Raw genomic sequence first — 22,735 nt, 5'->3', positions numbered from 1 at the left:
AAGTAGCTGGGTGTGGTGGCTCATGCCTGTAGGCTTGGCTACTTGCAAGGCTGAGGCAGGAGAATCTCTTGAACCTGGGAAGTGGAGGCTGCAGTAAGCCGAGATCCCATCTTTGCACTCCAGCCTGGGCAACAAAGTGAGACTTCATCTCAAAAAACAGAAGAAGAAAAGAAAAATAGATGAAGCAGTCATGGTTCCTACCATCCTGGCAGTTTTAGCCTAGACTAGCAACTGGAAATATGGTTGAAATATACATCAGATGGTGGGTACAGTAAATAGACGTGTGCAAAAAATTGGGGCTTTATTTGGGCCACTTTCTTTATACTGTGGCTTCTGATGTCTACACCTGAACTTAGAAGAGTCATCATTATTATTTGTATTTATTTTAGCCTGCTAAGAATACTTTTTTTTTATTTGAGACAGAGTCTCGCTCTGTCGCCCAGGCTGGAGTCCAGTGGCGCAATCTCGGCTCACGGCAAGCTCCTCCTCCCGGGTTCATGCTGTTCGCCTGCCTCAGCTTTCTGAGTCACCGGGACCACAGGCGCCTGCCACCACGCCCAGCTAATTTTTTTTTTTTTTTTTGTATTTTTAGTAGAGACAGGTTTCACCGTGTTAGTCAGGATGGTCTCGATTTCCTGACCTTGTGATCCACCCACCTCAGCCTCCCAAAGTGCTGGGATTCTAGGCGTGAGCCACCGCACCTGACCAGAATACTTACTTTTCTTCTAAAAAAATTATTCTAGATAACCTTAAGGGATTTTTAAAAATTGCTTATTAGCATATAATATAAAATTTGCAGGGCAGTGGCAAAAAAGATTAAAATTATACAAACTCAGACTTAGGTTTACTTAAGTAAGCTTTAAAAAAATGAACTGACAATACCCCCCAGTGGCATAGATAACTTAATTGTACATCGGCTGTACACTCTGCCCCAGCCCTGTTCATATTCACCCTTTTTAGAGTCCTTATTTATGTTTGGCTCTACCCTGGCATCTTGCCTCACAGAACTGATTAGAAGAGATCAGAGTTTTGGGTCATGAATCCTGTTGCCTTTTTAGAGCTGCTGCTCAACATTTTCTGCAACCCAACAGATAAATGGGAAATATAAAGTATGTATTATAGGATCTTACTTTTCAAATTTTTTATTAAAACCAGTGCTTGCAGAAACATTATTTAGCAACTTGTTTTCTGTTCCTGCAGATCTAGTAGTTGATTCACAAGTCCCAAGAAAGTAAGTATAAACACAATAAAAATTTATCTAAATTGCATTAAACTCTTTCCATCTGTATCTCTTTCATCTGTCTGTATTTACCTTTTATTCTTTGCATTTTTTGAAAAAAATGACAGATCAACAGAAATAGAAATAAAAATGCTGGGTCCTTTAAAGCCTTGGAATTATTGAACACGTAGTATCGACTCACAGGGTGTTATTAGGATTAAACCACATAATGTGCTATCACAGTGCTCTGTAACATCTTATTGAGCACATAGTACCTGCTTAATAAACATTGCATTAGTACATGTGCACATGTTGTTTTCCAAATGCAGACTTACTCAGAAATTGCTACCTTCTGTTTTCTCTGTAAACTTTAGAGTCAGCAAAGAGTATAATACTTTAGAATGAAGAATGATTGTCTTCATTTGTACCAGAAGTATTTGTGTTGTGACAAGAGTGCTGGGTTATCAGCCCAGGCTTCTAATGAGTGTCACCTGGCCATTTTGCAGAACTCTCTTTACTTGTGCCCTGTCCATGGATTCTGTTTATTGTTCTGGTGGAAGCATCCATGTTATTTTAATTAAGTGGTTCATGTGACTCTAAGGTGAGGTCAGAATCAAGTATGAGGAATTCAAAATACATTCATGAGAGTTAAGTTCCATCTTTGCATTAAAGGGTGGTTCAAGAACCCGTTCTGTTTGGATTTGGTAGGGACAGGACAACGTGGCCCATATTTCCAGTACTGTAGTGGAAATTGCTGGTGCCTGTGTCAGGGGATGGCTCCTGAGGACAAAATAAAAGTGTATTTTTATCTCTGTGGAGCTACTCATTGTTTCTCAATCTCTTCTCCTATAAAGGACAGAAATGGGTGGAGTTTCTCTGTCTTGGTTCTTCTGCCTGTGGATGTGGTGACAGCAGGTAGACCTGTGGTGCTGACACTTTTAAAGGCATGTTCTCAAGATGCAGGTATAATTTGCCCAGAGAATTTTATCTGAGAAATAATCCTAGAGAAGGAAGAGAAAGAGGAAAAAATGGCCTTTTTAAATTTTCAGCTAAATATGTCTCAGATCAAGATCTGTGTCCACTCTGCTTCCTCCAGGAAACATAAGTTTGGTACTTGCAAACCTGTACTTCTCTACTTGTGTTTTTCCTTCCTAATGAGTTTGTCTTAACTACTTTAAAAAATTCTTACAATAATCAAAGTCTCTGAAAAATATATTTTTCTATATACCAGAGCCTTCTCTACATTATGGCTTCTTATATGCCATGCAGAAATCTCACTATGAATTTATAATCTGCAATATTAAAAATGTCCCTTTGTGGCTGTTGAACATGGGAAGGTGTAGATACTCCAGATTCCTGTTGGGGAAAACCTGGGGTTTTTAGTGAAGACAGAGAACATGTAATGTTGAGGTTTCATCTGTGTTCTTTATTATGTCTATGCAGTACAGGATTAAGAAAATACCCATTGAAGCAGTATGGTATTTATTACCCAGAAAATTATAAAAAATTTGATAGGAGATAACTGCTCTTTACAGTGCTAAAGAAAGGCTATTTAAAATCACTATTAAAAGTTACAGAACATGGGAAATACCTGTATCTTGAACTTTCCATGAAACTAATGTTTCCTTATGGTGAAATTCACACTATAATTTACCTTTCAGGGGGCAGTATCTCAGCAGCAATGCTGTGTCGTTCTGGGTGCATCAGGACATTATAAAAGTTTGTTCTAGTGTAGTTGATGTTAATAAATCACTTAGTTGATAAGCTCTCTGATACATTTTTTACTATAGAATTAATTATTTTTCTCTTCATTGTTAAGTATCTTTACGCAGCTGATGTGAACAAACCACCACATTTAATCTGGCAGCTGCCCTCCTTTCTTAGGTTTCCTTTGCATTTGTCTGTTTTTGGAAAATGAAGGCTCTCATCTTTATTTACAAACCAGAAAAACACAGGGTCATTCAATTACTGGATATTTGACAAAATAGTCTTTTTGGGCCAAAAACATTGGCATACTGATGAGCTTGTTAAAAATTCAGCAACTCAGACTTTATCCCTGATCTTCTGGAAAAAAAAAAAAAATCTGCATTAACAGGATCTCCAGCTTATTGTACACATTAAAATTTGAGTGATAGCTTCTAACTCAACATGTCTATTCCATCTGAATAATATACAAAAGTATGTCCATCTGAAAAATACACACAATTAATTCTTTTTTTTTTTTTTTTGAGATAGAGTTTCACTCTTGTTGTCCAGGCTGGAGGGCAATGGTGCGATCTCAGCTCACCGCAACCTCTGCCTCCTGGATTCAAGTGATTTTCCTGCCTCAGCCTCCCAAGTAGCTAGAATTACAAGCACAAAGCACCATGCCCAGCTAATTTTGTGTTTTTAGTAGGGACGGAGTTTCTCCATGTTGGTCAGATGGTCTCAAACTCCCGACCTCAGGTGATCTGCCCGCCTCTGCCTCCCAAAGTGCTGGGATTACAGGCATGAGCTACCATGCCCGGCACACAATTAATTCTGTATGATGTAAATGTAGCACTCAAAATTGTACATGTTAGTGTTTATGCCCTCAATTTTATACTTTGTTGTCCAGAAAAATACTATATATACACTGGTGTTATGGATCTTATAACACTTTGTTTTCTCAGAGTTAGAGAATACATTAGAGAATATTTCTAGTTGAAAACTATTTTATTGAATTATTTCAGTCACTCTTAGAAGTCAGAACCAGCTCTGTTTACTCTCTCCATTTTACGTTGAGTCAAATTAAAAATTATGCCCATGACCACTTGGTAAATAAGTGTGTTTGTGTGTGTTTTCCAGGGATCATTGACATTTCGGGATGTGGCCATAGAATTCTCTCTGGAGGAGTGGCAATGCCTGGACACTGCACAGCAGAATTTATATAGGAATGTGATGTTAGAGAACTACAGAAACCTGGTCTTCCTGGGTGAGAATAACTTTAATACGCAATTCCTAGTATGCGCTATAGGTTTCATTTTGCTGCGGACTTTATTGGCCTGAACAAAGGAGGTTGAATGCAGGAATAAAGACAAAGACGGCACCAGGGGACTCCTTGCTTCTAGTGAACAAGGGCCGTGAACTTCTATAGCTCTTCATATTTATTGAGTAAAGGAGATAGGGAGAAGGGGGAGGTTGTGGTCAGCTGCTTGACTTAGTGACTGTATTCTTTAAACAGTACTCTCCAGATGTTCCAGTAGTTAACCTCAAGGAGCATGGCACCAGGGAGTGACTGTCCTCCGTGTACCTTCTGGCGGCATGAGCAGAAGCAAGTTTGCCCACATTCTGCATTCATGATAAACAATTTGCCATTTGATTCATTCAAGTCCAGTGGAATGCTGAGTTGGTCACAGCCCTCAGGCTTTCGGCTCCCAACAGCATTGCCCCTTTTTTTTTTTTTTTTTTTTTTTGAGACGGAGTCTGGCTCTGTCGCCCAGCCTGGAGTGCAGTGGACGGATCTCAGCTCACTGCAAGCTCCGCCTCCCGGGTTCACACCATTCTCCTGCCTCAGCCTCCCGAGTAGCTGGGACTACAGGCACCGCCACCTCGCCTGGCTAATTTTTTGTATTTTTTTAGTAGAGATGGGGTTTCACCGGGTTAGCCAGGATGGTCTCGATCTCCTGACCTCGTGATCCGCCCGTCTTGGCCTCCCAAAGTGCTGAGATTACAGGCTTGAGCCACCGCACCCGGCCAGCATTGCTCTTTTGTATAATTTCTTTTTGGTAATTTATGCTTCAGATTTCTGTTTTCAAGAAAATCATAGGGAGTTTTCCATAGAGAAAAAAATTTCAAGATGTTTCATCTTGACCTGAACTTACCACATTCTTGAGCTCCTCTCTGTCCTTCACTTTAGATTAATGGTAATTTCAAAATTTTACTGGCATAAAATATTATTGCTCACACTTTAAAATCTAATTACCACCACCAATTTTTAATTCAGTAGTACCAGGTGATAAAAGTAAGAACCCACAAAATTAGAGTATTTTCTAAATATTTAGAAATTTCTGTTGTAATTTAGTATTTTGGGATAAATGTATTAGAATATTGTATTAAATCCTCTTTACTGAGCACATAATTAAGTTGTTAATTGGAGAATATGAGCAAGAGGCATGTTACTTATTTTTAATAAAACAGGTATTGCTGTCCCTAAGCCAGACCTGATCATTTTTCTGGAGCAAGGAAAAGAGCCCTGGAATATGAAGAGACATGAGATGGCGGAAGAACCCCCAGGTAGGTGAGAGTGAATACAACAGACAACGTGGATGACAGGTCCAAAGTCAAGAAGAAAGCAAGTCCTTAAAGTGATATGGGAAGCAGTGTTCCAAAAGAAATAGTTTCTGGAAAGCCTAATTTTTATTTTTATTTTTATTTTTAAATTTTCTCTCACACAGGGGCATCTTCTCTCTTTTGCTTTTAAAATATCTAAGAATTCTTCTTTCCCTTCAGTAATCTTCCTTCAAGTTTACAGTGACAGCCAAAGTACTGTTCATGGCATACAAGAGAGTGTGCAATCTGAGTTTTTTCGTTTTTGTTTTTGTGGACACACAGATGTTTGCATAATTTTAAGACACTCCACGTTAGACTATCTTTTAAGTTCTCTTTTTCCATCATCTCTGAAATGTGTGAGAGTAGTGATTTCTGTATTATTGGGTGTTTTTTTGGTTCATTTTTCTACACATTTCATCCTGTTTTTATTATAGTCTTAAAATATAGTTTGAAATTATAAAGTATGATGTCCTTCTGCTTTTTTCTTTTTCTTCAAGATCGCTTTGGCTATTCACAGTTTCTTGTAGTTTCATGTAAATTTTATGATTGTATTTTTCATTACTATGAAAAAAAACCACTGGAATATTGATAGAAAGTTTATTGAATCTAGAGATCACTTTGGATAATATGGTGTTTTAGCGTTTATTCTTTGAATCGATAGAGAAAATGTATTTAAATTTATTTGTGTTCTCTTATTTTTCATTGATAAATCTTTCGCTTGAAAAGTTTTTCAGTTCCTCGATTAAATTTGTCCTCAGATATTTATTATTTTAGTGCTATTTTAAATAAGATTGTTTTCTTCCTCTATTTTATCAGATAGTTTAAGTGTATGGAATCATAACTTGTATGTTAATTTTATATTTTGCTAATTTACTGAGTGTATTAGTTTTAAAAGGTTTTAATGTACTGTTTATGGTTTTTTTATAGAGAACATTGCATGATCTACAAGCAGCAATGTTTTACTTGTCTTCAATTTCAATGACTTTAAAAATTTTTTGACTAATTTTTCTTCCACATACATCAAGTGCTGTGTTAAAATAGAAGCTTTGACGATGGGCACAATATACTTTTGCGTTGGTGTCTCAATTTGAAGGAGCAAACACCTCAAAGTTTTGATAAACTGGTTTCAGAGGGTAAAAATCTTCCTTTCTTGGGCCCCCAGGGTGACAGAATGCCCTCTGGGTTTGTAGTAGAGCGGGGTTGTAGCTTGGTCACAAGGCTGCTGGCTCTGCACTAGGGTCAGCTTATCATAAAGGACTTGGGTAGTTGTAATTCCCATTTTACTTTTGGACACAGTAAATATCCTTCAGGACTTTGCTCAGTAGGATAGATGCTAGGGCAGGTTTCTGCAGTCAGGTCTGCATATGGTGGGCTTTATATTATTAGCATGTGGATTAGTATGGCTTGTACTGAGTACCAGAGAGGATTTCTGAGGTCACTGTGGGTTTCTACATAGGCAGAACTGGCGATGAACTGTGGCTTAGGAAGCTGGAACTGAGTCATGGAACTGTTATTGGGACCAAGGTCTGCAGGCCTGCCAGCTTGGCTCTAAATGGGTATCTCTCCAGGCTTCTGGAAGACCAAGACCTCTCACAGACTGTGGCTGGGAGAAGTTTGGGATGCTTACAGTTCAAAATTCTCAGTGGGATGGAGTTGGGTGGGACATTTTCTGGTCTGTAGTCAAGAGCAGGGGTCCTGTAGTTTGCCACCTAAATGAAAGCTTGCCTTCTGAAAAGGGTGCTCCTCAATCTTGGGCTCAGCAAAGTTTCACAATTCCCTCCCTGGATCTCAAAGCTCTCTTAAAGGCACTTATTTCCGAGATGGGGTCTCACTGCATAACCCAGGTTGGTCGTAATATTTTGGCCTGAAGCAATTCTCCAACCTTACTGTACCATGTAGCTGTCATTACAGGTACTAACCATGATGCCTGGTTCTCTCATTAAGACATTTTTGTCATGGATGACTGACAAACTTTCTTGCTGTTGGGGGTTAAGCAAATAGGGCATCTTTTTCTTTTTATCTGCTTCTAAGAGTGTAAATGCTTTATATCTGTCTATCTCTTACAATCTTTGTCTTTTTGTGGCTGACATTTCATTTTGCATAACGTTATCAAGATTTATCTTTATAATTGGTAGACTGTTTTCTGCTTTTTGAAAACTGAGTGATATTCCAGTATTTTTGTATTTCAAATTGTATTTACTGAATGATTTGGTGATAGAAATTTGCATTGCCTTTACCTGTTAGCTTACAGTAATAATTATTGCTATGTAAATGACTCCTCATATGACCATACATGTTAAAGTATATATATATGGGTTGCATTCTATTTCATTAGTTTAATTTTCATCCTTATACCAGATTGTTTTAATTCTGTAACTTTGTAATGTCTTTTGAAATCAGGAACTTTAATGCCTGCAACATTCCTTTATTATTATTATTATTTTAAGATTGATGGGAACTTTATTGCCTTTGGGGTTCGATATACTTTTGGGGTTGCTGTTTCTGTTTCTTCAAAAATACAATGAGAAATTTGAAAAACATTTCATTAAATTTGTAGATTACATTGACCAGGATTGACCAGGATGAACATCTTTATAATATTAACTATTACAACCTTTACATAAGAGCGTGCTTGAGTGTTTTGTTAAATTCCTATGTGTGTGTGTATATATATATATATGGTTTTTTTTTTTTTTTTGAGACGGAGTCTTGCTCTATCTCCAGGCTGGAGTGCAGTGGCACGATCTCGGCTCACTGCAACCTCTGCCTCCTGGGTTCAAGCGATTCCTTTGCCTCAGCCTCCTGAGTAGCTGGGACTACAGATGTGTGCCACCAAGCCTGGCTAGTTTTTCACATTTTAGTAGAGACAGGGTTTCACTATGTTGGCCAGAATGGTCTTGATCTCCTGACCTCGTGATCCACCTGCCTCGGCCTCCCAAAGTGCTGGGATAACAGACGTGAGCCACCATGCCTCACATTTTTTTTTTTTTTCCAGTTTCTGTCTATTATTGTTGTATACTTGCATTTGAGTTTAGTCATAGAAAATAATTCATAAAATTTCAGTTTTAAAAAATTTGGTAAGACTTCTTTTTTGGCCTAAGAGGTGGTCTATCAAGAAATATGTTGTATGAGCTATTGAGAAGGGTGTGTATCCTGATGTTGAGGAGTGCTCTCTATACCTCTGTCAGAAATATTTGTTTTATACCACCTTTAAGTAGTCTGTTTCCTTATTAATATTCTGTTTTGATTTTTTTAAAATTATACTTTAAATTCTGGGGTACATGTGCAGAGCGTACAGGTTTGTTACATAGGTATGCACGTACTCTGGTGGTTTGCTGTACCTATCAACCTGTTATCTACATTAGGTATTTCTCCTAATGTTATTCATCCACTAGCCTCCCACCCCACCACAGGCCCTGGTGTGTGATGTTCCCCTTCCTGTGTCCCTGTGTTGTCGTTGTTCAACTCCCACTTATGAGTGAGAACATGCTGTGTTTGGTTTTCTGTTCTTGTGTTAGTTTGCTGAGAATGATGGTTTCCAGCTTTATCCATGTCTCTGCAAAGGACATGAACTCATCCTTTTTTATGGCTGCACACTGTTGCGTGGTGTGTATGTGCCACATTTTCTTTATCCAGTCTATTACTAATGGGCATTTGAGTGGGTTCCAAATCTTTGCTATTGTGAATAGTGCTGCAATAAACGTGTGTGTGCATGTGTCTTTATAGTAGAATGATTTATAATTTTTTGGGTATATACCCAGTAATAGAATTGCTGAGTCAAATGGTATTTCTAGTTCTGGATCCTTGAGGAATTGCCACATTGTCTTCCACAATCGCTGAACTAATTTACACTCCAACCAACAGTGTAAAAGCATTCCTACTTCTCCACATCTTCTCGAGCATCTGTTATTTCCTGACTTTTTAATGATCACCATTCTAACTGGGATGAAATGGTATCTCATTGTGGTTTTCATTTGCATTTCTCTAATGACCCGTGATGATGAGCTTTTTTTCATATGTTTGTTGGCCACATAAATATCTTTTTTTGAGAAGTATCTGTTCATATCCTTTGCCCACTTTTTGATTTTTTTTTTTTTCTTGTAAATTTGTTTAAGTTCTTTATAGATCCTGGATATTAGCCCTTTGTCAGATGGATATATTGGAAAATTTTTCTCCCATTCTGTAGGTTGCCTATTCACTCTGATAGTTTCTTTTGCTGTGCAGAAGCTCTTTAGTTTAATTAGGTCCCATTGGTCAATTTGGCTTTTGTTGCCATTGCTTTTGGTGTTTTAGTTATGAAGTCTTTGCCCATGCCTGTGTCCTGAATGGCGTTGTCTAGGTTTTCTTTTAGGGTTTTTATGGTTTGAGGTGTTACATTTAAGTCTGTAATCTATCTTGAGTTAATTTTTCTGTAAGGTATAAGGAAGGGGTCCAGTTTCAGGTTTCTGAATATGGCTAGCCAGTTTTTTCAACACGATTTATTAAATAGGGAATTCTTTCCCCATTGCTTGTTTTTTTCAGGTTTGTCAAAGATCAGATGGTTGTAGATGTGTGATGTTATTTCTGAGGCCTCTGTTCTGTTCCATTGATCTGTATATCTGTTTTGATACCAGTACCATACTGTTTTGGTTACTGTAGCCTTGTAATATAGTTTGAAGTCAGGTAGCATGACGCCTCCAGCTTTGTTCTTTTTGCTTAGGATTGTCTTGGCTATATGAGCTTTTTTTCTGGTTCCATATTAAATTTAGTTTTTTCAAAATCTGTGAAGAAAGTTAATGGTAGCTTGATGGGGATAGCATTGAATCTATAAATCACTTGGGGCAGTATGGCCATTTTCACGATATCAGTTCTTCCTATCCATGAGCATGGAATGTTCTTCCATTTGTTTGTGTCCTCTCTTACTTTCTTGAGCAGTGGTTTGTAGTTGTCCCTGAAGAGGTCCTTCACATCCTTTGGTAGTTGTATTTCTAGGTATTTTATTCTCTTTGTAGCAATTGTGAATGGGAGCTCAGTCATGATTTGGCTCTCTCTCTATTATTGGTGTATAGGAATGCTTGTGATTTTTGCACATTGATTTTATATCCTGAGAGTTTGCTGAAGTTGCTTATCAGCTTAAAGAGATTTTGGGCAGAGACAATGGGGTTTTCTAAATAGACAATCATGTCATTTGCAAACAGAGAGAATTTGGCTTCCTCTTTTCCTATTTGAATACCCATTATTTCTTTTTCTTGCCTGATTGCCCTCATGAGAACTTCTAATACTATGCTGAATGGGAGTGGTGAGATTTAATTTAACATCCAAGTTAAATTAATCCTCCTCACCACGGATACGCCCCTCACTTAGGTGTCCCTTGTTCACCATCCTCCATGAAATCAATATCCCGCACAAGAGTGCTACTCTCCTCGCTCTGGGCCCATAAATCGTGGGGGTAGCTATAATGAACTGTATCCGGCATCTGGTTCTTTACCTCAGGGCCATATAACTGAGATCGCCCACACGTTCCCCTTAAATAAGACATCTCGATGGATCATGGGTCTATCACCCTATTAACCAGTCACGGGAGCTCTCCATGCATTTGGTATCTTTTATCTCTGGTCTGCACGCGACCCCATCGCAGAAAGCTGGTCCCACCACAACACGTCCCGCAGAACCTGTCTTTGATTCCTAGTCCATGCCATTATTAATCGCACCTACGTTCAATATCCTAGCCCCACATAAGTTTTACAAGGTGTTATTTAATTCATGCTTGTAGGATATACCAATAATTACCATGTAATCCATTTTCAGTCACACTGCAAATAACGCAGGAAACTATCAACAAACCCCCCCACCCCCATCTCTGACTTCTTGTCCAAAAATTCACTCTTGCCAAACCCCAAAAACAAAAGCTTTCACACACCTAGCCAGAGATCGCGTTTTCATCTTTTAGGTGTGCACAACTTCAACTGCCATTTCCTCAACTAACACAAAATTACTTCACTTTACCCCTCTTAACTTCATCCCACTCCTTCTCTTTCCTACTTCCTTGCTCTCATGCACTTGTTCACTACTAAATATGGGCCCTCATTGTCACAACCCGAAAGACAGCACCTCACAACTATACTTCTCTCCGTGCTTATGTAGCTTAATTCACCTAAAGCAAGACACTGAAAATGTCTAGACGGACTTGCACACCCCATGAGCAAATAGGTTTGGTCCTGGCCTTTCTATTAGTTCTTAGCAAGATTACACATGCAAGCATCCCCGCCCCAGTGAAGACACCCGATAAATCACTACGATCATATGGAGTAAGTATCAAGCACGCACAATGCAGCTCAAGACACTTTGCTCAGCCACACCCCCACGGGAGACAGCAGTGACAAACCTTTAGCAGTAAATGAAAGTTTAAGCTATGCTACAATCTAGGGTTGGTCAATTTCGTGCCAGCCACCGCGGCCATACGATTAACCCACGCTAATAAAAACCAGCGTAAAGGGTGTTTTAGATCTAGTCAAATAAAGCTAAACTCCATCTAAATTGTAAAACCTTAGCTGATGTAAAATAAACTACGAAAGTGGCTTTAAAATTTCTGAACACACAATAGCTAAGACTCAAACTGGGATTAGAGACCCCACTATGCTTAGCCCTAAACTTCAATAGTTAGAACAACAAAACTACTTGCCAGAATACTACAAGCAACAGCTTAAAACTCAAAGAACTTGGCGGTGCTTCACATCCCCCTAGAGGAGCCTGTTCCGTAATCAATAAACCCCGATCCACCCCACCATCTCTTGCTTAGCCTGTATACCACCATCTTCAGCAAACCCTAACAAGGTCGCAAAGTCAGCATAACTGTCCCCACAAAAACGTTAGGTCAAGGTGTAGCCCATGAGATGGTAAAAAATGGGCTACATTTTCTACCCCAGAAAACCCTACGATAACTCTTATGAAACCTAAGAGTCCAAGGAGGATTTAGCAGTAAATTAAGAATAAAGTGCTTGATTGAACCAGGCCATAAAGCACGTACACACCGCCCGTCACTCTCCTCAAGTATATTTAAGGACTAACTTAACTAAACACCCCAACATTTATATAGAGGAGATAAGTCGTAACACGGTAAGTGTACTGGAAGGTGCACTTGGATAAATCAAAGCATAGCTTAACACTAAAGCATCCGGCTTACACCCAGAAGATCTCAATATCATTTGATTGCCTTGAGCTAATACTAGCCCTAAACCAATCTAAAACTAATACCAAACTAACATACACCAAACCATTTACCAACTCAAAAGTATAGGCGATAGAAATTCTATCCTGGCGCTATAGACACAGTACCGTAAGGGAAATAAAAAACATCAAACAAGCACAAAATAGCAAAGTTTCACCCCTGTACCTTTTGCATAATGAATCAGCTAGAAACAATCTCGCAAAGAGAACTAAAGCCAGATTCCCTGAAACCAGATGAGCTACCCAAAAACAGCTGAAAGAGCACACCCATCTATGTAGCAAAATAGTGGGAAGATTTATGGATAGAGGTGACAAGCCTACCGAGCCTGGTGATAGCTGGTTATCCAAGATAGAATTTTAGTTCAACCTTAACTTTACCTGCAGAACTACCCAATCCCCCTGTAACTTAATTGTTAGTCTAAAGAGGGACAGCTCTTCAGACATCAGGAAAAAACCTTGTATAGAGAGTAAAAAATCTGACCTCCATAGTTGGCCCAAAAGCAGCCATCAATTAAGAAAGCGTTCAAGCTCAACATCAATTATATAAAAATTCCAAACACACCACTAAACTCCTTATTCCACATTGGATTAATCTATCATTTCATAGAAGCAACAATGCTAATGTAAGTAACATGAACATTTTCTCCGCCGCATAAGCCTAAATCAGACTGAAAAACTTCACTGATACTTAACAGCCTAACACTAACAAACAGAAACAAGTCAGTATTACTCACACTGTTAACCCGACACAGGCATGCTTTAAGGAAAGGTTAAAAAAAGTAAAAGGAACTCAGCAAACTTAACCCTGCCTGTTTACCAAAAACATCACCTCTAGCATTACCAGTATTAGAGGCACTGCCTGCCTGGTGACACATATTCAACGGCCGTGGTACCCTGACCGTGCAAAGGTAGCATAATCACTTGTTCCTTAAATGGGGACTCACATGAATGGCATCACGAGGGTTCAACTGTCTCTTACTTTCAACCAGTGAAATTGACCTGTCCATGAAGAGGCAGACATGAAACAATAAGACGAGAAGACCCTATGGAGCTTTAATTTATTAATGCAATCAAAATTATACAAATCCACGGACCCTTACACCACCACACCTGCATTAAAAATTTTGGTTGGGGTGACCTCGGAGCATAACTAAACCTCCGAACAGCCTACGCTAAGACTACACAAGCCAAAGCGAACCAGCACCTGTAATTGACCCAATGACTTGACCAACGGAACAAGTTACCCTAGGGATAACAGTGCAATCCTATTCCAGAGTCCATATTGACAATAGGGTTTACGACCTCGATGTTGGATCAGGACATCCTAATGGTGCAGCAGCTATCAAGCGTTCGTTTGTTCAATGATTAAAGTCCTATGTGATCTGAGTTCAGACCGGAGCAATCCAGGTCGGTTTCTATCTATTCTATATTTCTGCCTGTACGAAAGGACAAGAGAAATAAGGCCCACTTCATAAAGTGCCCTCATTCCATAGATGACCTAATCTCAATCTAACAAAATAACACCAACCCAACCCAAAAACAGGGTTTGTTAAGATGGCAGAGCCCGGCAATTGCATAAAACTTAAAACTTTACAATCAGAGGTTCAACTCCTCTTCTTAACACCACGTCAACAACAAATCTCCTACTCCTTATTATATCCGTAATGGCCGCCATAGCATTCCTCACACTCATTGAACGAAAATTACTGGGCCACATACAACTACGCAAAGGACCAAACACCATTGGCCCCTACGGGTTGCTACAACCTTTCGCTGACGCCATAAAACTATTACCGAAGAACCCTTAAAACCTTCAACATCTACCACCATTCTCTACATTACTGCACCAGCCTTGGCCTTTTCCATTGCTCTTCTCCTGTGAACTCCCCTTCCCATACCCCATCCACTAATTAACTTCAATCTAGGACTTTTATTCTAGCCACATCTAGTCTAACTGTCTACTCCATTTTATGATCAGGATGGGCATCAAACTCAAACTATGCACTTATCGGAGCACCTACGAGCCGTCACCCAAACAATCTCATATGAAGTCACTCTTGCTATTATTCTCTTATCAGTCTTACTAATAAGCGGCTCATTTAATCTTCACATACTTATCACAACACAAGAGCACCTCTGACTCCTCCTACCATCATGACCCCTAGCCATAATATGATTCACCTCCACATTAGCTGAAACAAACCGAGCTCCTTTCAACCGCATAGAAGGCGAATCGGAACTAGTCTCAGGCTTTAACATTGAATATGCCGCAGGCCCATTCGCCCTGTTCTTCATGGCTGAGTACATAAATATAATTGTAATAAATGCCCTAATAACCACAATCTTCCTAGGTACATTATACTTTATTCATTCCCCAGAACTATTTACAACGTGCTTTACCACCAAAACACTTCTTCTAACCTCATTATTTTTATGAATCCGAACAGCATATCCTCGATTCCGCCATGATCAACTTATACACTTACTATGAAAAAATTTCCTCCCACTTACACTAGCTCTTCTCATATGATATATCTCAACACCTATTGCAATCTCCAGTATTCCTCCGCAAACCTAGAAATATGTCTGACAAAAGAGTTACTTCGATAGAGTAAATGATAGAGGCCCTAATCCTCTTATTTCTAGGATTATAGGTATCGAACCTACCCCTGAGAACCCAAATTTCTCCGTGCTGCCTACCACACTCCATCCTAAGTAAGGTCAGCTAAATAAGCTATCGGGCCCATACCCCGAAAATGTTGGTTATACCCTTCCCGTACTAATTAACCCACTAGCCCAACTTATTATCTACCTCACCATAATCACAGGCACTCTCATTACAACGCTAAGCACACACTGATTCCTCGCCTGAGCAGGCCTAGAAATAAATATACTAGCTTTCATCCCAATTCTAATCAAAAAAACAAACCCCCGTTCTACAGAAGCCGCTATTAAATATTTCCTAATACAATCCACCGCATCTATAATCCTCATAATAGCAATTATCTCCAACAACCTACTCTCCAGATGCTGAACCACAACAGACAACATCAACCAACTTTCATCTCTAGCCATAACAACAGCCCTAGCCATAAAATTAGGAATAGCCCCCTTCCACTTTTGAATCCCAGAAGTCACCCAAGGGGCATCTTTAATTTCTGGCCTGCTCCTCCTCACATGACAAAAACTAGCTCCCATCTCAATTATATACCAAATACATTCTTCAACCAATACAGATATTCTCCTGACCCTCTCTTCTCTATCTATTATAATAGGCAGCTGAGGAGGCCTTAACCAAACACAACTACACAAAATCATGGCATATTCTTCAATTACTCACACAGGCCAAATAATAACACTAACCTACAACCCAAATATCACAATCTATTACCTAACCATATACACTATTATGACAACTACCGCATTCCTAACTCTCAACCTAAACTCAAATACCACAACTCTTATACTATCCTGCACTTGAAACAAACTAACCTGACTAATACCATTAATATCAACCACCCTCCTATCCATGGGAGGCTTACCCCCACTAACCTGTTTCCTACCCAAATGAATTACCATTCAAGAACTTACAAAAAGCAATAACTTCATCATCCCCTCCATTATAATTACCATAACCCTACTCAACTTATACTTTTACATACGCCTAATTTATACCACCTCCATAACAATACTCCCTACATCCAACAATACAAAAATAAAATGACAATTCGAAAATATAAAACCCATACTCCTCATCCTCCCACTCATTATCCTCACCACCCTCCTCTTACCAATTTCTCCACTAACCCTAGTCATCCTCTAGAAATTCAGGTGAAGTAAGACCAAGGACCTTCAAAGCCCTCAGTAAGTTAAACTACGCTTAATTTCTGAAATATATAAGGACTGCAGATTCTACTCCACATCAAATGAATGCAAATCAATTACTTTAATTAAGCTAAGCCCTTAGTAGATTAATGGGACTCAAACCCATAAAATTTAATTAACAGCTAAATACCCTAACTACTGGCTTTAATCTACTTCTCCCGCCGCAGGGAAAAAAGGCGGGAGAAGCCCCGGCAGAAATTAATTGCTCCCTTGAATTTGCAATTCAACATGAAAATCACCTCGGAGCTGGTAAAAAGAGAACTTTAATCTCTGTCTTTAGGTTTACATCCTAATGCTTACTCAGCCATTCTGCCCCCCCTCCCCCACCTATGTTCACCTACCGTTGGCTGTTCTCAACAAACCACAAAGATATTGGAACCCTTTACCTACTGTTCGGCACATGGGCTGGGATCATAGGTACAGCTCGAAGCCTTCTTGTTTGAACTGAACTGGGTCAACCAGGCAGCCTATTAGGCAACGACCATATCTACAATGTTATCGTTACAGCCCATGCGTTCATCATAATTTTCTTTATAGTTATACCCATCATAATCGGAGGTTTTGGAAACTGATTAGTACCACTAATAATTGGTGCCCCCGACATGGCTTTCCCCCGCCTAAACAATATGAGTTTTTGACTTCTCCCCCCTTCCTTTCTACTATTACTGGCATCTGCGGCAGTAGAAGCCAGTGCTGGGACAGGTTGAAGAGTTTATCCTCCTTTAGCAGGAAATTTCTCCCACCCAGGAGCTTCCGTAGATCTAACTAACTTCTCACTTCACCTAGCAGGCATCTCCTCCATCCTAGGGGCTATAAACTTCATTACCACTATTATCAACATAAAACCCCCTGCAATATCTCAATGTCAAACCCCCTGATTCATCTGGTCAGTGTTAATCACAGCCATCCTTTTACTCCTCTCTCTACCAGTACTAGCTGCCGGCATTACTATACTACTAACAGACCGTAATCTAAATACCACTTTCTTTGATCCTGCCGGAGGGGGGGATCCTATCTTGTATCTACATCTATTCTGATTTTTCGGACACCCCGAAGTCTATATCCTCATTCTACCTGGATTTGGGATAATCTCTCATATTGTGACATATTACTCCAGAAAAAAAGAGCCATTTGGCTACATAGGTATAGTTTGAGCTATAATGTCAATCGGGTTTTTAGGCTTTATTGTATGATCCCATCATATATTTGCAGTAGGAATAGGTAGACACACGAGCCTACTTCACTTCTGCCACTATAATTATTGCAATTCCCACTGGCATTAAAGTCTTCAGCTGACTTGCCATGCTTCATGGAGGCAATATCAAATGATCTCCCGCAATACTTTGAGTTCTAGGCTTTATTTTTCTATTTACCGTAGGGGGCTTAACTGGTATCGTGTTAGCAAACTCATCATTAGACATTATACTACACGATACGTACTATGTTGTTGCACACTTTCACTATGTACTATCAATAGGAGCTGTATTTGCTATCATAGGAGGCTTCATTCATTGATTCCCCTTATTTTCAGGCTATACTCTACACCAAACTTATGCCAAAGCCCACTTCACCATCATATTTGTAGGTATAAATTTAACCTTCTTCCCACAACATTTCCTCGCCTTATCCGGAATACCCCGACGCTACTCTGACTACCCCGATGCCTATACCAGATGAAATATCTCATCCATAGACTCCTTCATTTCCCTAGTAGCAGTAATACTAATAATCTACATAACCTGAGAAGCCTTCGCCTCAAAATGTAAAGTCTCATTAATTGAACAGCCCTCTACCAACCTAGAGTGACTGCATGGTTGCCCTCCACCCTACCATACATTTGAAGAACCAACCTACATTAAACTAAACGAAAAAGGAAAGAATTGAACCTCCTAAAACTGGTTTCAAGCCAGCCCTGTGACCTCCACAACTTTTTCAATAAGATATTAGAAAAACTATTTCATAGCTTTGTCAAAGCTAAATCATAGGTTAAACCCTATATATCTTATATGGCTCACCCAGTTCAACTAGGCCTACAAGATGCTATATCCCCTATCATAGAAGAATTAATTGCTTTTCATGACCACACTTTTATAATTGTATCCTTAATTAGCTTTCTAGTCCTATATGCCCTGTCTTCAGCTCTCACAACAAAACTAACCAACACCAATATCACGGACGCCCAAGAAATAGAAACCATTTGAACCATCTTACCCGCAATCATTTTAATCTTAATTGCTCTTCCATCCCTGCACATCCTGTATCTAACAGACGAGATCAACAACCCCTCTTTTACTATTAAATCAATTGGACACCAATGATACTGAACCTATGAATACACAGATTACGGAGGATTAAACTTTAACTCTTATATACTCCCCCCATTGTTCTTAAACCCAGGAGACCTTCGACTTCTAGAAGTTGACAACCGAGTAGTTCTCCCAGTTGAAGCCCCTGTCCGAATAATAATTACATCTCAAGACGTCCGACACTCATGAACAATTCCTATTCTAGGCCTAAAAACAGATGCAGTTCCTGGACACCTGAATCAAACCACATTCACAGCTACACGACCAGGTGTATACTACGGACAATGCTCAGAAATCTGCGGTGCTAACCACAGCTTCATACCCATTGTCACAGAATTGATTCCACTAAAAATTTTTGAGATAGGGCCTGTATTTACCCTATAGACCCCCCCCCCCCACATCTCACTCCGTAACTCTCTGCAAAATATTCTTATAATACACTGTACAGCTATCCTAGCATTAACCTTTTAAGTTAAAGATCGAGAGAAATACCCTCTCTGCAGTGAAATGCCTCAACTAGATACATCCGTATGGTTTACTATCATCATAACTATACTCCCCACACTATTTCTTATTATACAATTAAAACTACTAAACACAAACTACTACCCACCTCCCCTACAAAAGAATCCCAATACACAAACCTACAATAACCCCTGACAATTGAAATGAACAAAAATCTATTTGCCCCATTTACCTCTCCAACAATCCTAGGCCAACCTGCTGCAGTACTCATCATTTTATTCCCTGCGCTACTATTTTCCAACCTCCAAACACCTTATTAATAATCGACTAATTACCATTCAACAAAACCTAGTCCAACTAACCCTAAAACAAATAATAATATCCGATAATACCAAAGGACAAACCTGGTCCCTAATACTAACATCTTTAATTATTTTTATCTCAATAACCAATCTTCTCGGACTTCTACCCTACTCATTTACACTCACCACCCAACTATCTGTAAACCTAGCCATAGAAATTCCCCTATGAGCAGGGACAGTAATCATAGGCCTTCACTTCAAAACTAAAAGCTCTCTGGCCCACTTCCTACCACAAGGCACACCCACTCCCCTTATTCCTATACTAGTAATTATTGAAACAATCAGTCTATTTATGCAACCAGTTGCCCTAGCCGTACACTTAACCGCCAGTATCACAGCTGGCCATCTACTAATGCACCTAATAGGAAGTGCTGCACTAACATTATCAACCATCAACCTCCCTATTACCTCACTAATCTATGCACTTCTAGTACTATTGACCATTCTAGAAATCGCAGTGGCCCTAATCCAAGCCTATGTCTTCACACTATTAATCATCCTTTATCTACGTGATAGCACTTAATGACCCACCAATCTCATGCCTGTCACATAGTTAAACCTAGCCCCTGACCACTAACAGGGGCTCTCTCAGCCCTGTTAACAACATCAGGCCTAATTATATGATTTCACTTTTACTCCACCACTCTACTAATGCTAGGCCTACTAACCAACGTGTTAACCATATACCAATGATGGCATGACATTATTCGAGAAAGCACCTACCAAGGCCACCATACAATACCTGTCCAAAAAAGCCTTCGTTATGGAATAGTCCTTTTTATCATCTCAGAAATCCTCTTCTTCACCGGTTTCTTCTGAGCATTCTACCACTCGAGCCTTGCTCCCACCCCACACCTAGGAGGACACTGACCACCAACAGGAATTACTCCCCTAAATCCCCTAGAAATGCCCCTTTTAAACACCTCTGTACTACTTGCATCAGGAGTTACAATCACCTGGGCCCACCACAGCCTAATAGAAAGTAATCGAAAACAAACAATCCAAGCTTTACTCATTACAATCCTACTAGGCATCTACTTCACCCTACTACAAATTTCAGAGTACTTGGAAGCGCCCTTCACTATTTCCGATGGTATCTATGGCTCAACATTCTTTATCACCACAGGCTTCCACGGACTTCACGTCATCATCGGATCTACATTCCTTATTACCTGCCTTATCTGTCAACTATTATACCACTTCACATGAAACCACCATTTTGGATTCGAAGCCGCTGCTTGATATTGACACTTTGTAGATGTGGTCTGATTATTCCTTTATATCTCTATCTACTGATGAGGATCCTACTCTTTTAGTATAATTAGTACAGTTGACTTCCAATCAACTAGTTTCGATACTATTTGAAAAAGAGTAATTAACCTAGCATTAGCACTGACAATTAATACCCTTCTGACCCTCCTACTAATAATTATCATATTCTGACTACCCCAGCTGAACTCTTATGCAGAAAAAACCGATCCTTACGAATGTGGCTTTGACCCACTAAACTCTGCCCGCATTCCCTTCTCCATAAAATTTTTCTTAGTCGCCATTACCTTCCTACTATTTGACCTAGAAATTGCCCTACTACTACCCCTACCATGAGCTCTCCAAACAACAGATCTTCCAACCATGCTTAAATCATCAATTACACTAATTATTGTCCTAACCCTAAGCCTAGCCTACGAATGAACTCAAAAAGGACTGGACTGAACTGAATTGGTAAGTAGTTTAAACAAATGATTTCGACTCATTAGATTATGATAACCATACTAACCAAATGCCTTTCATCTATATAAGTGTTACACTAGCATTTATAATCTCACTCCTAGGTATATTAACCTATCGCTCACATCTAATATCCTCCCTATTATGCCTAGAAGGAATATTATCATCACTGTTTATTGTAAGTACTCTTATAGCTTTAAACATGCACTCCTCACTAGCTAACATTATACCCATCGCCCTACTAGTATTTGCTGCTTGCGAAGCAGCAGTCGGTCTTGCCCTACTAATCTCAATCTCTAACACATATGGTCTAGACTATATCCACAACCTAAATTTACTTCATTGTTAAAAATAGTTATCCCCACAATTATACTACTACCAACAACGTGATTTTCCAAAAATAGCATAATCTGAATTAACCTTACCGTACATAGCCTAACCATCAGTATTATCCCCTTATTATTTTTCAACCAAACCAGCAACAATCTCCTCAACTACTCAATCCATTTATCTTCCGACCCTCTAACGACACCTCTCCTAATATTAACTGCCTGACTCCTGCCCCTTATAATTACAGCAAGCCAATATCACTTACATAATGAATCCCCCTCACGAAAAAATTCTATCTCTCCATGTTAATTTTCCTACAAATCTGTCTAATTCTAACATTCATAGCCACAGAACTATTCATATTTTATATTCTATTCGAAACCAGTCTCATTCCTACCCTAATCATCATCACCCGATGAGGCAGCCAAGCAGAACGCCTTAACGCAGGCACGTATTTCCTATTCTATACACTAACTGGCTCTCTCCCCCTACTCATTATGTTAATCTATACCTATAATAGTTTGGGTTCACTAAACATCATGCTACTCACGCTCATGGCTCAAAAACTAACAACCACTTGATCCCACAATCTTACCTGACTAGCATGCATAATAGCCTTCATAGTAAAAATACCCCTGTACGGCTTACACTTATGACTCCCCAAAGCCCATGTTAAAGCCCCCATTGCTGGATCAATAGTCCTTGCTGCAGTACTCCTAAAACTAGGTGGCTCCGGCATGATACGACTCACCTCTATCCTTAACCCTACAACAGAACATATAACCTACCTCTTCCTTATACTATCCCTATGGGGCATAATCATAACAAGCTCTACCTGTCTTCGACAGACAGACCTAAAATCACTCATCGCATACTCCTCCATAAGCCACATAGCCCTAGTAATCATAGCCTCCCTCATTCAAACCCCCTGAAGCTTCATTGGT

At 39.5% G+C, this 22,735-nt stretch overlaps 1 protein-coding gene across 6 annotated transcripts in view; it reads left to right on the top strand.

Annotated features, from left to right (window-relative positions):
* The first annotated feature begins 4,048 nt into the window (after positions 1 to 4,048).
* LOC103234294 (uncharacterized) overlaps positions 4,049 to 22,735 on the top strand; it is a 41,468-nt gene continuing 22,781 nt past the window's right edge. For 2 of the 6 annotated variants that reach the window (XM_073016706.1, XM_073016708.1), the window contains exons 1-2: positions 4,058 to 4,172; positions 5,378 to 5,473. In XM_073016706.1, coding sequence (XP_072872807.1) covers positions 4,139 to 4,172; positions 5,378 to 5,473 — 130 coding nt within the window. In that variant the 5' untranslated portion in view covers positions 4,058 to 4,138. Of the gene's footprint in view, positions 4,173 to 5,377; positions 5,474 to 22,735 lie in introns of all 6 variants that reach the window. The other 4 variants (XM_073016707.1, XM_073016710.1, XM_037995077.2 and 1 more) reach the window with 4 other exon arrangements.

The sequence above is a fragment of the Chlorocebus sabaeus genome, chromosome 6, assembly GCF_047675955.1.
Source record: "Chlorocebus sabaeus isolate Y175 chromosome 6, mChlSab1.0.hap1, whole genome shotgun sequence".
NCBI lineage: Eukaryota > Metazoa > Chordata > Mammalia > Primates > Cercopithecidae > Chlorocebus > Chlorocebus sabaeus.
Note: the sequence above shows the minus strand (reverse complement) of the source record. Positions and strands in the feature narration are given on the sequence as shown.